The sequence below is a fragment of the Perognathus longimembris genome, chromosome 26 (genome assembly GCF_023159225.1).
Source record: "Perognathus longimembris pacificus isolate PPM17 chromosome 26, ASM2315922v1, whole genome shotgun sequence".
Lineage (NCBI taxonomy): Eukaryota > Metazoa > Chordata > Mammalia > Rodentia > Heteromyidae > Perognathus > Perognathus longimembris.
Window position 1 is genome coordinate 3,740,041 of NC_063186.1, and position 16,642 is coordinate 3,756,682.

The window sequence follows — 16,642 nt, forward strand, 5'->3', positions numbered from 1 at the left end:
GAAGGAAAAGACTCATGGATTACCTGAAGTTCTGGGCTTGAACAACTGGGAGAGTGAAGTTGCGTAACAAGACAATATGTTTAGTGCTCATCTGTCAGTAATAGCAAAACTTCTTTAGCAATCAAAGGAACAAAACCCTAGCAATGGACTCTTTGCTTCTTCAAGGGCAGCGTGGTTCTTGACGCCCATTTTTCCCTTTCAGGATGTTGCCTTATGGCTGTTTGGCCACTGGAGATCGCTCTGGCCTCATTGAGGTGGTGAGCACCTCAGAAACCATCGCTGACATTCAGCTCAACAGTAGCAACGTGGCTGCCGCTGCAGCCTTCAACAAAGATGCCCTTCTCAACTGGCTTAAAGAGTACAATTCCGGGTCAGTTACCAGCGACTTCTTCCCCACAGAGCCAGGCAATGGCTGCTCACCCAGTGCCCAGTAGAAAAGCAGAAGCAACAGGTGTCTGTGAGGACTTGTCAGCCTCCCTAACATCTGTGCACTGGAAGTAAATGAGTGTAGACTCCGGTCTCCAAACAGAAAGCAAAATATTTATTTAGAATTGTGTTACTTGCAGTTAGGATGTTGGACGAGTACAAAGTGAAGCAATTTCGGGGTGAAAGGGAGTGCTGTTGCAAGGATTTGGGGGCAGAATACTTCAGAGTCAGATTCCAAGTTTATCTTTGGCAGTCTCCAAGGACTTGGATCTGAGAGTCAGTTTCTGAGTTTTGGTCTTGAGGCTTTTTCTCCCATAGCTTGCTTGATTAGTGAGTGACTTCTAGTTGCAGTCCTCCAGTTACATGGTTGGGGTCACGGCACTTGGTTCTTCCACATGGGATTCTACTTTGAGGTCAGAGCTGACCAAAATGCTCCCAAGCCCAGCATGAACAGCAAGCACAGCCTGCCGGTGCTTCTCACCGCCCTGATTGTGACCTTGGCCTCCCCGCCCCAGAAATAGGCATGCAAGTGGCTGAGGCTCAGTTGCCTGTGCTCTTTGGCCAACCCAGCAGGCACAGCCCTGTGGTCTTGGCAACTTCGTGTCTGGAGTGCTCCAGTTACCAGGGAAACAGCGCGGTCGGGCCTCATCCCCTATACCGGAGGCCAAGTATCATGGCTGCTTCCCTTTTCTCTTTTGTCCAGGGACGACCTGGACCGAGCAATCGAGGAGTTTACTCTGTCCTGCGCTGGCTACTGTGTAGCTTCTTACGTCCTGGGCATTGGTGACAGACACAGTGACAACATCATGGTGAAAAAAACCGGTCAGGTAAGCTAGCTGCAGTGTGGGATCTGCCCAGCCTCAGTCATGGTAAAGTCCTGTCTCTGATTTCCCTGTTTGCTGCAGGCCCTTGTTTACGTAGACCGTGTACTTTACCTGTGCATTTGTTTACTTAAATGTAGTTACTTCCATATTTTTAAAATCAGGGAGAAAAGTATTACAGTTACTTAAAAATCTCCTATTCTTTCAGTACAAGAAATTGCTCGTGGGCCAGTCATAGTGATACCATGTCTGTAATCCCAGCGCTCGGGATGCTCGGGAGCTAAGGAATGAGGGTTGTGAGTTTGAAGCCAGTCTGTGCTGCACAGTAGGATCCTATCTCAACAAGTTAAAAAAAAATATATATATATATAAAACCATTTCTAAAAAAATAAGTAAATTGGAGCTGGGCGCTGGTGGCTCACGCTTATAATCCTAGTGACTCAAGAGGTTAGATCTGAGGATCACTGTTGAAGCCCCAGCAGGAACGTTTGTGACTCATCTCCAATGAACCACTAGACGACCAGAAGCGGCGCTGTGGCTCAAAGTGGTAGAGTGCTATAGCATCAGGGCCAGTGTCCATTTTTCTCTCTTAAACATTAAGCCTAATCGCATATGGCAGGGGAAGAAAAGGAGGTTGAGTGTTACCACTTTGCCTGGGAAGTGACATGAGGCCACAGTTTCAAATGACCTGTTTATAACTATTGCATTTTATTAAATCAAGACAGATGAGGTATCTTTTTGTATGTGTGTGTGTCCATGCTGAGACTTGAATCAGGGCTTCACATTCTAGCTTGATATTTTGGCTTCCGGCTGGTGCTTTACCACTGGAGGCACACCTCTGAGTCCATGAGACTCTTACCTCTCACCAAAAAGACAGAAGTTGAGCTGTGACGTAGCTGTAGTAGAACGCTAGCCTTGAGCAGAAATAGCTCAGGAACAGTGCCCGTGCTCTTAAGCCCTAGAATCCTCTCTCTCCCTCTCCCTTTCCCACACACTCACAGCACTCCTAGTTCTGGTTATTTGGATGAACACTTCTGTTTATCTACATTTGTTCCTGACACCTCTCAAAAGGAATAATGAGAAACCTGTAACCGCAAGAGGTCAGTGATGACAGGAAGAGGCCAGCAGGACTCGGGGTGATCCTGGAGAGGGGGCTGCGGCCCAGAGCTGAGAGAATGGAATCTCGTTATCAGATGCATTGTTTTCTTTCTAAAGATTTTCCTTTCCCAGAGTATATTCAGCTTCACACCAGGGTTTACCATAGAGCGTCATGACGTCAGAATGTTAGAAACACCCTCGGCTCACAGTGGGCGGGCTGGGGGCGGGCTGCTGGGGGCGGGCTGCTGGATGGTGCGCGTGGGTCAAGAGAAAGCCTTGGCCTCCCAGTGGGGCGATGAGGAAATTAAGGCCTGTTTGTTTGCTCCTCAGCTCTTCCACATCGACTTCGGACACATCCTTGGAAACTTCAAATCCAAGTTCGGCATAAAAAGGGAGCGCGTGCCTTTCATTCTTACTTACGACTTTATTCATGTCATTCAACAAGGAAAGACGGGAAACACAGAAAAATTTGGCCGGTGAGTAGCACTGTCCTCACATCAAAACACACCCGACACGTTCACGTCAAACCAAGATGTATTTGGACCTGGGAGAGCCTCAGTCGACCTCCGAGGGCGGAGGGGGCAGAGGAGGGGAGGGCCGGGGTGCCCGTCAGGCTCAGAAGCGCTGCGGAGGGAGAATGCCGGAGATGGGAGCTGCCCCGCGTGGCGTCCGGCAGGTTGCACACAGCCGCTTCGGAGGCGGCCACGCAGCGCGGCGCCGGCGTCAGCGCCCGCACGCCACTCGGTGGTTAGCAGCGTGGGCCCGGGCTGCAGACGCCCGCACTTCCACGCATGCTACTCGTCTTCTTGCTGCTGCTTAACGTATAGGGAGAAATAATGAACTTTCAGGCCTCCTGTGGTCATGGGGGATGGAGGTCACACGGCCAGCAGAGGCTGTGCCCACAAACGCGTGCCCCGTCCCCCGGCGCCTGTCCAGACGGATGGAGAATGTGCACCGGATCCTCCGGTCTAGCACTGGGATGGTTCTGTTGGATCTTATCGCCTTGAAGAAGAGATGAGGAGCCACACACAAGTGTCGGCGTGATTTGGGGGCTTAGCTTCTGGAGTCAGCACAAGTGCAAAGCCCAGAGTGTTGAGAGTCCACTTCTTGTTTGAGAGGCCGTCCTCGTGCTGCATGGGAAGTGGAAAGCCTAGGCTGTTGCGTGGCCCCGTCCTACAGTTCCCATGTAGTTTAGCTTCTGGAAAGATGCGTGGGGTGTCAGAGAGCTTCATCAGTGGATGCGCATCTTAGTCCTGGGACCGCGCTTCCAGAAGTCCGCCTCGCAACGGCAGGTGTCCGAGCCCGCCTTCCTTTCCCTAACGCTCCTCTCCACCCGTGTGCCTCTCCCAGGTTCCGCCAGTGCTGCGAGGACGCCTACCTGATCCTGAGGCGGCATGGCAATCTCTTCATCACCCTCTTCGCCCTGATGCTGACTGCCGGCCTTCCTGAGCTCACGTCCGTCAAGGACATACAGTATCTTAAGGTACACCGCCCGTCTGCGTGCCTTGTACTGTGTGTGGGGAGCTCGCTTAGGGGTGCCCCTCCCTCTCACAGAAGGGGAGGGAAGTCATTCCCCACCCACCAGAGGATCTTAGTGAAGGGAAAAGAACCTGGAGAGTTGGCATGGAGGAGCTTGTGACCCCTGTGAGGCCCCAGCCTCCCCAACCTGCCTTCTGTTCCCAGGCTGTTTGCCGGCCAGGGAAAACACTGTATCCCTAGCAGTGATCGGAAGCTCATTCTATCCGTGACAAGGCCACATCTTCATGGGACTTGGTCACGACCATCCATCGCGTGTGAAGCTCCTCTGAGGATCAGTAACCATGGGGCTTTCCCCTTTCACTTTCAGGACTCTCTTGCCTTAGGGAAGAGTGAAGAAGAAGCACTGAAGCAATTTAAGCAGAAATTTGATGAGGCGCTCAGGGAAAGCTGGACCACCAAAGTGAACTGGATGGCTCACACGGTCCGCAAAGACTACAGGTCCTAACCACGCCTCTTGTCCTCCTCCTCCCTACTCGTCTGCTTTCCTCCTCGTTTTGCACTTGCACTGAATTGAACTGGACCCTGCCAGAGATGTGATAAAGGGAACAAACTCCTGGAACTCCAGAACAAAGGCCCCAAGGACTGTGGAGTCCCTCCACCTCCCCCCGCCCCGCTCTGAATGCCCCCAGCGCATCACGAGTACTGCCAAGTGACGATGATCATTTCCTGCTGAAACTGCACGCCACGGAATGCCGCTGGGCCTGTGTGAGGTCTTTGTTTTGTTTTGTTTTAAGCTTTTGGTACTTTACAGGAAAGGTGTAAATACTTCTGTTCAGTGTTGTGCCTGTGTTATTACTCAGCCAACAAGCTGTCCACACCGGGGCCTGGGCTGTGCTTGCTTCCAGTGAAGCCTCAAAGAAAGGAATCTTCCTTCCCTTTTTAAATTGTGTAGAGTACAAACTATAATATAATTTGAATTTAAGATTATTTTTCAAAAGAAATCTTTTAAAACCTGTGGAAACTCATTAATTTTGTTAATATTTATCTTCCATGATAGCATCCTTCCAAGCCAGACTTGCTGAAAAATCTATGGGTGAGGCAGATATAATATATAATATATAGATATATAAATATGCTGCATATATATATTTATAAGATTTCTAGTGGGAGTTCTGTATAAAAAAACAAAACCAAGATGTTTCTTTGGTATGCTCCAGCCTGATTTAAGGTTTGATAAAAAGCAGAACTTTGTCTTAGGTTACCTTTCAGTTTTAACTGTACCATCCAGTTCTTCCAGCTGCTTCTGTAACGAGGCACCTATCAATACAAATTTTACACGGTATCTAGGAAAGAGGTCGCTTCCTAGAACCTAATACACGAGCAGACATATGCAAGAAAACAAGCAAATGAAAAGGAACCTATTTATGGAATCAAACTCCAGACCTAAAATCCAGTATTTTATTTTAATACCATGCCAGCCTGTTCTTACTGTATTTATTAAAACTTGTAATAATGTGATTTTTTTCAATGATATTAGTTCAAATTGAATGGTTTCATGCCACACTGAAATCTTTGTAATTTATTTGTTGAGGTACCATAAAGCTAGGGTGCTAGGTGGCAAATAATGTTTCTGTGCAATAGGAACACTGGTTGAATGTGTAAATGAATGCTCTTTCTGGGGGCTGGTAAGATCCAGCACAACTACTGCTTATTCTCCAAAGAATATTGGGAACTCTCAGTCCTCGGGGACATGAGACAGACCACTGAGTGGTTGCCCTGTGACTGAGTTTTCTACAGGAATTTTATTAAAGATTGTTTAATTTTGTCATCCTTCTTAATGTTCTCAGTCAAATAAACGGGAGCTGGTTTTGGCCGTTTGGGGATACATGAGCCTCTTCTTTATGAGCAATAACATCAACCTGAGGAGTCGGCTGTGGCTCAGGGCCTCCTCTGACCTCTGTCTGCCCTTGCTTCCTCGGCCTCTTGGGCACATGGTGGGGGACTTCCTGGAGTCTGATGGGAGCCTGCGGTGTGGAGATGCTCAGGTTTTCCCATGGCTGAGTTCTTGGGCCAGCCACATTGGTGCTTTCTTCCCGAGCAGGCCAGCTCGGGGGTGGGAAAAGGGGGCTCTGAATCCCCCCTTCCAGCATTCCAGGATGAGACTATAGGAGGGCTGGCTTGTCTAGCAACAACTCGCCTTATACGTACCAGGCCGTAGGCTAATGGTTTGGAAAGTAGGGAGTGTTACCAGAAGGAGGGGGGCAAGCAGGGTCTTTGTAGCCCAAAGGAAGGCGCTGGTAAATCCATGGGAGGACAGGGAAGTGTGTCTCTGAGAACAAGAGGGAAATGAACTCAGCAGTGTTGGACCTGAGCTAGGATTCTGATTATCCTGGTTGTGTTCTCAGATCATGAACTGTTGAGAAATTATCCACCAAATTATCTATGTGTCTATTACTATTACTTTTCTGACAAGGTCTTGTGTGTAGCCCAGGCAAGCCTTGAACTTTCAATCTCCCTACCTCAGCCTCTCAAGTGCTTGGGTGACAGGTATGTGCCACCACATCTGGCCTATTGCTACTTTAAAAAAAAAAGATTTCACCATTCCTGGGGCTTGAACTCAGGGCCTGCATGCTGTCCCTGAGCTCTACAGCTCAAGGCTAGTAGTGCTGTCACTTGAGCCACAGCACCACTTCCAGTTTTCTGGTGGTTAATTGGAGATGAGTCTCTTTCCTGCCTGGCCTGCCTTTGAACTATGATCCTCAGATCTCAGGCTCCGAGTTGCTAGGGTGACTGGTGTGAGCCACTAGCACCCAGCTATTGTCTTCTTGATGGACAAGAACCACCTTACTGCTGTGGTAGAATGTACAACCGGTGTGTACAACCAAGCTATTTACTAGCTTGGTTTGAATACACAAAACAATAATTCATATGTCCCAGAATTAATGAGATTATCTCTTATAACTTTCAGGAGACAGTTTCCATACAACAGCTACAAAGTCTTTTTTTTTTTTTTGCTTGTTTGTTTGCCAGTTCTGGAGCTTGAACTCAGGGTCTGGGCTCTGTCCCTGAGCCTCTGTGTGCTTAAGGCTAGCGCTCTACCACTTGAGCCACAGCTCCACTTCCAACCTTTTCTGTTTCTGTGGTACTGAGGAATTGAACCCAGGGCTTCATGCACGCTAGGCGAGCACTCTACCACTAAGCCACATTCCCAGCCCCCATGGTTCACATTGCCACATCATTTTATCTACTGTTTAATGAAATGATCTAGTCACAAAGCCTAAAAGATGACTTTAAATGACTTTTTCAAAAAGGACAGGTTCCTAAATAATATTAACTGTTTTGGTTACTTAAATCTTAAGTGATCCACTTCTTAAAATTTGTGTTCAATCTGGATTCTGGCTTATAGTTACTTGGCAGGTAGAAGTTCAAGGTCAGCTGGGTAGAAAAAAGTTCATATGACTCAACCAATGGCTACCTGTGTCATCCCAAGCACAAATAGAGGAGGATTGAAGTCTAGGCTGACTATACAAGATTCTATCTAAAAAAAATAACCTTTAAGTTAAAGGGACAAGTGCACTAATATTATGAATTGGTTAATACTAAGAAAAATTCTCGTAAAAGTGTGACACAGGGATGACAACCCATCTTTCCTATGACAACTTCATCGAATACAATGAGGTGAGTAAAAATGAATACTCCTCCATTCCTGTAATCCTGAGCAGCAGAATTTCCATTTCCTCAGCCAAGAGGAAGTCTGCAGCTATTATTCAGTGTCTTCTCGGGTCAGTACTTGGACTTTTCTTAGGTAAATCAAGTTAAATTAGAATCACTGGAGTGAGCTTAGCCATTCACATTTTGAGAAAAGTCGCATTTCTTGGTTTGTTGGTGATGAGGTTTGGACTCAAGGTCGGGCCTGGCATTCAGCTAGGCAGGCCCTCTACCATGAGGTCCTGAGTTTCCTCCTACATACTATGGAGCTGGGACAACAGGATCACCAGGAGGCTGTCGTAGCCAGGTGCCAGTGGCTCCCACCTGTAACCCTAGCTACTTAGGAGGATCGTAGTTCAAAGCCAGGTTTGTTTTTTGTTTTTTTTTTGCCAGTCCTGGGTCTTGGACTCAGGGCCTGAGCACTGTCCCTGGCTTCTTTGTGCTCAAGGCTAGCACTCTGCCACTTGAGCCACAGCGCCACTTCTGGCCATTTTCTGTATATGTGGTGCTGGGGAATCGAACCCAGGGCCTCATGTATATGAGGCAGGCACTCTTGCCACTAGGCCATATCCCCAGCCCTCAAAGCCAGGTTTGATCCAGATCATGCAGGAAAGTCTGTGGGAATCATCTCCAATTAAACACCAAAAAGCCACAAGTAGAACTGTAGCTCGAGTTGGTACAGCACTAGCCCTGAGCTTTTTAGCTCAAGGATACTACCCAGAGACTGAGTTCAAGCCCTAGGACCAGCACCAAAAAAGAAGACCGCATGACTGAATTGTATTTCTTATGTGGGTACAATCGATAAACTGACAGCTTGTCTAAGTCTTGTTTGTCCTGTTCCCGCCACTTTGGTGGCAGGGCCCTCAGAAGTGGGCTTCTACCAACACCTGGCAGAAACGTCTCCTCAGGCATGCTGAAACATTTCTTATTTGTCTGTATCATTTTACTTAAGTTTTTTTTTTTTTTTTGAAGGGCACTATAGTGCTGTCCCTTAGCTTTTTCTTTCTTTCTTTCCCTTTTTTTTTTTTTTTTTTTTTTTGCCTTTCCTGGGCCTTGGACTCAGGGCCTGACCCACTGTCCCTGGCTTCTTTTTGCTCAAGGCTAGCACTCTGCCACTTGAGTCACAGCGCCACTTCTGGCCATTTTCTGTATATGTGGTGCTGGGGAATCGAACCCTGGGCTTCAGGTACACGCGGCAAGCGCTCTTGCCACTAGGCTATATCCCCAGCCCCCTGTCCCTTAGCTTTTTAAAGCTCAAGGCTGGTGCTCTACCACATGAGCCACACCTCCACTTCTGGCTTTTGGCAGGAGAAATGGAGAAAAGTCTCATGGACATTCTTGCCTTGGTTTGGCCTTGAACCTTGATCTTCAGATCTCTGTATCCTGAGTAGCTAGGATTATAGGCATGAGCCATGATACCCAGTCTGGTATTTTCTTTTCTTTTTTAAACAGAAAACAAAACAAAACAACTCATGTTTCCATTCTGGTGTTTCCTTGATATACCTACTGACAGAAAATATGTCTCATTTTCCCCAGTTCAGGAACCAAGTGCTCTCAATCAGAGTGCAGGTGAATCAATGGAACCAGAAAACATATCCAGTCGCCAATTTTATTTCACAGTTTATTACAATTTACTGTTAGTGAACCACTAATGATTGTGGTCTGCCTTATTTTCCATTTGGCTCTAAAGCATTTTACATTATTTAAAAAATAAACTGCAATGGCTATTATGGTCGCACATAATTTTTCTCCCCTGACCCTTGGAATATTAGTTTCAAATGACTTGAAAAAAAACAAACCAACGTAGCAGACTAAATGTACCGAGAAGTTACCTGTGGAACATATTTAATTACCAGTCATTAAAAAGTTCTGATCTTGACTTCTTCGGACTACAGTGTATGAAGAGAAATCACTCGGGAGTCTCTGGGATTTCTCTGTTGTCCACCACGAGGGTGTGGACAATGCCCTCTCTTCGCTTCCCGCTGCTCACCGCCTTTATGTAACAGTCGTACTTCCCAAGGCTGAAGTGTGTTTCTGTCCCATCGTCCACAAACTCGCCCTGCGACGGCACAGAGAGGCATCAGTGCCCCAGAAACCTCTGTCTACGACATGAACACCCCCAAGGTGAATGTGAAGCTTTTCCAAGCTTGGAACCCGAAGCCCGGATTGGATTTACATCTCCATTAGGAATTCAAATTTAAGCGCTGGCCTTGGGGCTTGAACTCAGGGCCTGGGTGCTGTCCCTGAGCTTCTTATGCTCAAGGCATAAGAGCACTAAGTGGTAGAGCACTAGCTCTACCACTTGAGCCACAGCTCCACTTCCAGCCTTTTCTGAGGAGTTTATTGGTGATGAGAGTCCCACACTTTCCTGTCTGGACTGGAATCTGATCCTCTGATCTCACCCTCCTGAGTAGCTAGCTGGGAGGACAGGTTTGAATGGCTGGCTGTATGGGGTTGGAGTCAGGAATATTTCATCTCCTTTCATTGTAAAAGCTCCAGAATTAGAAGCTGAGCATGAGGGAACACACCTGTAATGTCGCACTGTGGAGGAAGATGAATTCAAGGCCATCCTGGGCTACACTTTTTTTTTGCCAGTCCGGGGCTTGGACTCAGGGCCTGAGCACTGTCCCTGGCTTCTTTTTGCTCAAGGCTAGCACTCTGCCACTTGAGCCACAGCGCCACTTCTGGCCGTTTTCTGTATATATGGTGCTGAGGAATCGAACCCAAGGCCTCATGTACACAAGGCAAGCACTCTTGCCACTAGGCCATATCCCCAGCCCCCTGGGCTACACTTATAAAAGACAAAAGCAGCAATAGCTCAGGGGTTAACATCTAAAGGATTATTTTGAGAACAATGAAAAGGTCAACTTACTGCTGTTTCCATTTGTTTTCCGTTGCACCAAACGTCCATAGTGTCTTTTTCTGTAAAAGTAGCATACATTTCGGAAGTTACGAATCTTTTGACTTAAAGAAAATAATAAAATTAACTTCTCCTGTTTACTAGCTTTAGGAAAAGCTTGACACACTGTATTTCTAAATTCCATTTCAATCTTATTTTTTTTAAGAGTCCATGAGATTTTTTCTTTTTAAATCTCCAATGCTAGAAGCAGAGCTGTGTTTAAGTGGTAGAGCGCCATCCTTGAGTGAACAAGTTCAAGGACAGCAGCCGGGCCTTGAGTTCCCAGGACTGCCATGCCGTTCGTGAGCACTGACTTACCCAGGACAACTCGGAAGTCCTGGCCATCTAAGTGCAGCACCCACGTGTTGGTGGTCTTGGATCTGCTCTCCATGTACTTCTTGAGGCTCTTCCCGTTAATTTCTAGGGTATATTCATAAGCAAAGCCAGAGACGGCATCAATGTTTATGGTGGCTTTGGTCTCTGCAGCTCCAACTGTGAATGTTTCTTTGCCCACCAGTTTAAACATCCATTCTTTTCTTATCTTTTCCTATGTAAGTACATACAAAATATTAACTCAGATGTAACATTTGATATTAGTAAATATTGTACAAGCTCAAGAAAAAGTACAGATTTACTGTTAAAAGTTTGGTGAGCAAATGACCCATGTTCATGAAAGATCGTTTTATTAATTCATGATGTCAGGGTTCTAGAAAAGAGTCATTTTAAGCTAAAATATTCTACATTCTATTCTGAGATCCACAACTATTACGAGCTTGCTTTACCCAGTAAATAACATAGACCGGAATCCTAACTATACTGTTAGAAAACCCTGAGTTCCCGTATGAAGAGGCTCAAGGCGACCATTTCCTACCTTCCCGTCTACGTACACTACTCGCTTTCCTGATGTGGTCCCGTGTTCAAATTCAATCTTGTGGATTCCATCGCTCAAGGCCACATCCCAGACAGCTACAAGATCTGTCATTTTTTCCATGCTGTGGGAAGAGTTGAAAGCCATTTTATCATGGGCCAAAGGAGCACTAGAACAACTATTCCAAGACAAAATATCAGGCTTTATTTGTTGAAGGCCCTAAGTTTACCTAAGAAATCCTGTTTTCTCCCTCTTGGTTACTGTTTCTGCACGGGACAACTATGTGAGAATGTGAGAGTATACAGCGGGGTAATTCCAAACAAAGTCACCTTACTGCTAATAGGATTAAGAATCTATCAGTTTATCCTGCACTCTCAGCTTGGTTGTCGTTTTGTATACAAGTCTGTTAAAAAGTCTCATATGTCCCTAACTCCCCCTCGCTCCATTAAAAAATAAAAAGCCCAGAACTCAGTGGCGTGATTTTAGATCTTATCACGTTCAAAACAAGACCTCTGAATTTTTCATACTTAAAACTAATCACTGAGGATTCACTGTAACAAAAACAAAGTTCTAGTTTATTATACTGGAACTGAAGGAAAAACAGCTATGGAAGCAACAAGTATCCTAGAAACAAGATAAAACTAATACAAGTTAGTAATCCTCAGGATTATAAGAGGAAATCTAATTGTAAAACAAAGGATGCTGCCTTGTCAAGATTTATGGAGCAGTTTAAACAGTGTGTGTATCTGTGCATGTGCGTGCAATATCGGGTCTGGGGCTTGAACTTGGGCCCCAGGCCCTGTTCCTGAGCTTTTTCACCTATGGCTGGCACTCTCCCACTTGAGCCACAGCCCCATTTCTGGCTTTTTGCTGGTTCATTGGAGATAAGAGTCTCACGGACACTGCCTGGGAAGGCTTTGAGCCATTATCTTCAGGTTCCTGAATAGCTAGGATTACGGGTGTGGGCACCCATGCTTGGCTCATTGCGCATTCTGATCGATTTCCTTTATCTCTACATTAGAGATGGCAATTGGAATGGACTTCATTCCGGAGTAATTGCCAAGAGGGCCCCACATCCCTGGCAAAAGGGGCGTAGATGGTGACGACCTCTAGTAGGTCGGCGCCTCTCCTGCTCTAGATGGCAAAGGGGCACCTGTGCTTTGCATGCTGGGAGGCGTGTCCTTCACAGAGGCGACTTGACTCTCTTCTGAAGCACCCAGATAACCTTAAAACTGTCCAAGGCAGGTTGTACTGCATAGCAAGTCATTTACCTTTCGTCATCTTCAAAGATGGGACTGTCGTCTCCAGATGCCATGGTTGGCAAAAGTCTTTAATCCAATTAGCAGGCGGGAAAGAAAGACAAAAAGCAGAAATGCAGCAAAGGAAGACTGGGAGCAGAAAAGAAGACATCTACAAAGAGTTACCCTAACTTTGCAGTGCTGGTCTCAAGTTGCACGCAGTTTCTAAAGAAATGGCTTTTATATACTATAGAATTGCAATCTTAATTTTCAGAGTTCAATCGTGTAAATCAGGTTTATATATATATATACATTTTTTTTTTTTTTTGGTCGGTCACGGGGCTTGACCTCGGGGTCTGGGCACTGTCCCTGAGCTGCTTTTTTGCTCAAGGCTAGCGCTCTACCATTTTGAGCCACAGCGCCACTTCTGGTTTGCTGGTGGTTCATTGGAGCTGAGAGTCTCATGGACTTTTCCTGCCTGGGCTTGGCTTTGAACCACAATCCTCAAATTCCAGCCTCCTGAGTAGTTAGGATGAGCCACTGGTGCCTGGCTATAATTTCTCTAAACTAGGGAGTAAACTTTTAACTCATTTCAAATATTGCATCATCTCAGGGCTGCAAGCGCTGGAACAGATCTTCTGGGTTCTGTGTTTCTCAAAGCCCTAAGGATTTGAGACACACTTGCGGGAATACAGAAAACATGATGCCTCTGGATATACAATCTTCCCAGGGCATCTTAGAAGGGTTAAATAAAAATCCTCACCCCTGCACCTCATGAAATGGTGGATTTATGGGGAATGGCCAGTATGCCAGCTCTTGAAGAACAAACTTGGATCACTCACTTAAGCATAATCAATTTAATAAGGCCCGCCGTGAGCGCACACATGTTATGAGGTAGTGTGGGTGCCAGTGGCTCCCGCCTGTCATCCTAGGCACTCAGGAGGCTTGAGATCTGAGGATCACGGTTCAAAGCCAGCCTGGGCAGAAAAGTCCCTGTGAAACTCGTATCTACAATTAGCCACTCAAAAAACCAAAAGTGGCGCTGTGGCTTAAGTGGTAGAGCAGTAACCTTGAGCACAGAGAGGCTCAGGGACAGTGCCCAAGCCCTGAGTTCAAGACCCACAACTGGCCAAAAAAAGCCTTAAGATTGTTTTTCCTAGGAAACTGGATACTATCCTATAACTAATTAAAAAGAAGAAGAAAAAGAAAATATTCTATTCACAGCAAGAGAAAAAGCCAAATAGACTAAGCCAGCGGAGGAGAATTAGGGTTGTCACCCAAATTTTGCACTGAGATTCTCTAGAAAGTACAGCAATGCAGTGTTCAAACCTGAAGGTACTGCCCTCTTTTCCTTTGCCACAAACTTCAAATATTACCAAGTCCCCCCTGAGAAAACTGCAAAGTGTTTTATATACAAGTATAAAAGACCGCAAAGTTGGAAGAAAGTCCCCTAGATCACATTGGACTTCAGATCCTTTCAACCATCAGTATTTCATTCATACATTCGACAGCTTTTCAAAGACTACCTATAAATTAGGTGTTTGGCTCTTTTTTTTCTTTTAGGGCACTTGGTTTTGAGCTCAGGACCTCACTACCACTAGAACCATACCACCGGTCCTTTTTTTTTTTTTTTTGCCAGTCCTGGGGCTTGGACTCAGGGCCTGAGCACTGTCCCTGGCTTCTCCTTTGCTCAAGGCTAGCACTCTGCCACTTGAGCCACAGCGCCACTTCTGGCCATTTTTCTGTATATGTGGTGCTGGGGAATCGAACCCAGGGCCTCATGTATACGAGGCAAGCACTCTAGCCACTAGGCCATATCCCCAGCCCCCCCAGTCCTTTTCTTGCTTCTTTTTTTTTTTGGTTGGTTGTGGGGCTTGAACTCTGGGCCTGGGCGCTGTCCTTGAGCTCTTCAGCTCAAGGCTAGCACTCTACCACTTGAGCCACAGAGCCACTGCCACTTCCTGTTTCCTGGTTTCTATTCAGGAGGCTGAGATAGGAGGATAGCTGTTCAAAGCCAGCCAGGGCAGAAAAGGCCCTGTGAGACTCGAATCTCCAATTAACCACTCAAAAACCAGAAGTGCTAGTTAGGCAGGTGAACTACCACATAGGCCACATTTCTACCTCCCCCACACCCCCACCCCAGATCAGGGTCTCACTTTCTATCCAGGCCAACCTGGACTGTGACTTACAATCCCCAGCACAGCTGGAACAATAGGCACATGCTACCATCCCCAACTTCTGTTGAGATGGGGGTCTTGCTGTTTTTGCCCGGTCTGGCCTCGAGCTACCATCCTCCCACCCTCAGCCTCCAGAGTAAGTAACTGGGAGAGTCCACAGGAGTCACCTGGGCCTGGCTTCCCGCACACGTTCAGTGGGGGGACTGGACAGGTAGGTTGGGGTCTGATCAAATCTATTCCCATCCCCAATTTCTCCTCCAGTCGTTAGAGTGATCAGAAATGTCTGTCACACACAGATCTCTGTTAGGAACTCTCTTTCATAAACACACGTCACGGTCTATATTCATCCAGAATACAAGTAGTTAACACACACACACACACACACACACACACACACACACACACACACACACACAGAGGAAAACCACCTGTGCAGCTCACAGGGACTGAAGTTAAAATCTAGTCCAAGCCCAGGCCAGGGCATCCTGGGCCAGGGCTGGGTGCAGCCAGTAAAAGCACCCAGAGGAACCCGCGGGGCCCGGGGTGGGGTGGGGGTGGGGGGAGGAAGAGGAGGCCGAGGCTGAGGCCGGGTCACGGCGCTTGGAGGACCCTTGTTTTGCACGATCATCCATTCTGATCCCGCTGTCGGGGCCCAGGCTCACCCGAGGGCTCCCCCCCACCCCGGTACCTTTCCACTCCACGGTTTCCCCAGCGACGAGTCTGACCTTTCACGGGGTGCAAATAGGTCGGAGGCCCGGGCTGGGACTCGTGTGCGTGTGCGTGTGTGTGTGTGTGTGTGCGCGCACGCTAGGGGCTCCCGGGGTGCCGAGGAGGGGCGGCGGGGATGGGGCCGGGCCGGGAGACACCGGTTGCTTCCGATCCGCCCTCCCCACCCCCCTCCGCCCCCCGAGGCCGCGCGGCCTCCGCCGGGAGCCCGGCGAGTCAGGCCAGGAGAGGCGAGGCTGGCGCGAGGCGGGGCGTCGCGCTCCGGGTCTCCCCGGGGGACAAGCCCGGACGTGGCGCCGGCACCCCGCCCCCCACCTCGCCCGCCCCGTTTCCCCTCTCTCTGTGCGGGTCCTGGGGTTTGAACTCCGGGCCTCAGCGCGGCCCGCCTCCCCGAGCATGCATTTATTTATGTTATCTATGTTTTGCTCCGGACTGGCGCTCCACCGCTCGGGCCACCCCCCCACTTCCGGCCCCTTGCAGGTTGGTGGGGAATGACTAGTCTCAAAGGACCTTCCCGCCCGGGGTGGCTTCGAACCGCCAGGCTCGGACCGCTTTGCTGCTTTCCTCCTCGGTCTAGAATGATCCCTGGTTCTAGACTCCAGCCCAGCCCGGAGGCTCCAGCTGCTCGGGCGATGCGGGGCGACGTGCAGTCCGGGGGCCTCCGCGGGCGTCAGCCGCGACGTCCATCCCTTCTCCCCCCCCTCCGGCCCCCCCCCCAACCTGCACACCTTTTCCCCGATCGGCCTCGGCCTACGGCGTCCCGAGCGTCGGGTCCAGGGCCACACGTGGCATCTCGTGACCGGGCCTGACCCCAGGTGGGCACCTGGAGGGAAGGCGATCCACACGCGGCGCTCGCTCGTCTACCGCAGTTCCTGCAGACGCCAGCCGGGGTAGCGCCCCGCCCGGGGCTGGGACGTCAGGGCCATGGCGGGCCGGTTCCCCCGCCGCGAAACCCGGGGCGCCTGGGACGCGCGCGCGCACACACACACACACTCCCGGCGCCTTCCCACCGGGCGCCTCGTTAGTGACAGCGCCCGCCAGCCAATCGCAGCCCCAGCACACCCGCGTCTACGTGGGCATTCAGCCCCGCCCTAGACGCAGAGCCAATCGGAAGGCTTTGGGGGCGGGCCCAACTCCCCACCCCTCCCTCCGCGAAGCCCGAAAGCATCGTTCGCGGAGGGCGTGGCCGAGCCGCGGCGAGT

The 16,642-nt window shown here is 48.7% G+C and overlaps 2 protein-coding genes across 7 annotated transcripts in view; one reads left to right on the forward strand and one right to left on the reverse strand.

The window, feature by feature from the left end:
- Pik3cb (phosphatidylinositol-4,5-bisphosphate 3-kinase catalytic subunit beta) overlaps positions 1 to 5,709 on the forward strand; it is a 64,111-nt gene extending 58,402 nt beyond the window's left edge. Inside the window, exons 20-24 of the mRNA XM_048334508.1 lie at positions 203 to 370; positions 1,130 to 1,253; positions 2,676 to 2,821; positions 3,696 to 3,828; positions 4,192 to 5,709. Coding sequence (XP_048190465.1) covers positions 203 to 370; positions 1,130 to 1,253; positions 2,676 to 2,821; positions 3,696 to 3,828; positions 4,192 to 4,329 — 709 coding nt within the window. The 3' untranslated portion in view covers positions 4,330 to 5,709. The remainder of the gene's footprint in view (positions 1 to 202; positions 371 to 1,129; positions 1,254 to 2,675; positions 2,822 to 3,695; positions 3,829 to 4,191) is intronic.
- A 3,418-nt stretch (positions 5,710 to 9,127) lies between these two features.
- Faim (Fas apoptotic inhibitory molecule) lies at positions 9,128 to 16,427 on the reverse strand. 6 transcript variants are annotated; one of them, XM_048334641.1, is made up of 6 exons: positions 16,169 to 16,427; positions 12,571 to 12,627; positions 11,303 to 11,423; positions 10,750 to 10,978; positions 10,405 to 10,454; positions 9,128 to 9,591 (listed from the first exon to the last, which is right to left on the reverse strand). In XM_048334641.1, exons 2-6 carry the CDS (start codon positions 12,612 to 12,614, stop codon positions 9,442 to 9,444), a joined length of 594 nt encoding a protein of 197 aa, XP_048190598.1. In that variant the 5' UTR covers positions 12,615 to 12,627; positions 16,169 to 16,427; the 3' UTR covers positions 9,128 to 9,441. The 6 variants fall into 6 exon arrangements, with proteins under 6 accessions (XP_048190598.1, XP_048190600.1, XP_048190599.1 ...); XM_048334643.1 differs by lacking the exon at positions 16,169 to 16,427 and adding an exon at positions 15,537 to 15,553 and having other exon boundaries at positions 12,571 to 12,629; XM_048334642.1 differs by lacking the exon at positions 16,169 to 16,427 and adding an exon at positions 15,403 to 15,441.
- Between the last annotated feature and the right edge of the window lie 215 nt (positions 16,428 to 16,642).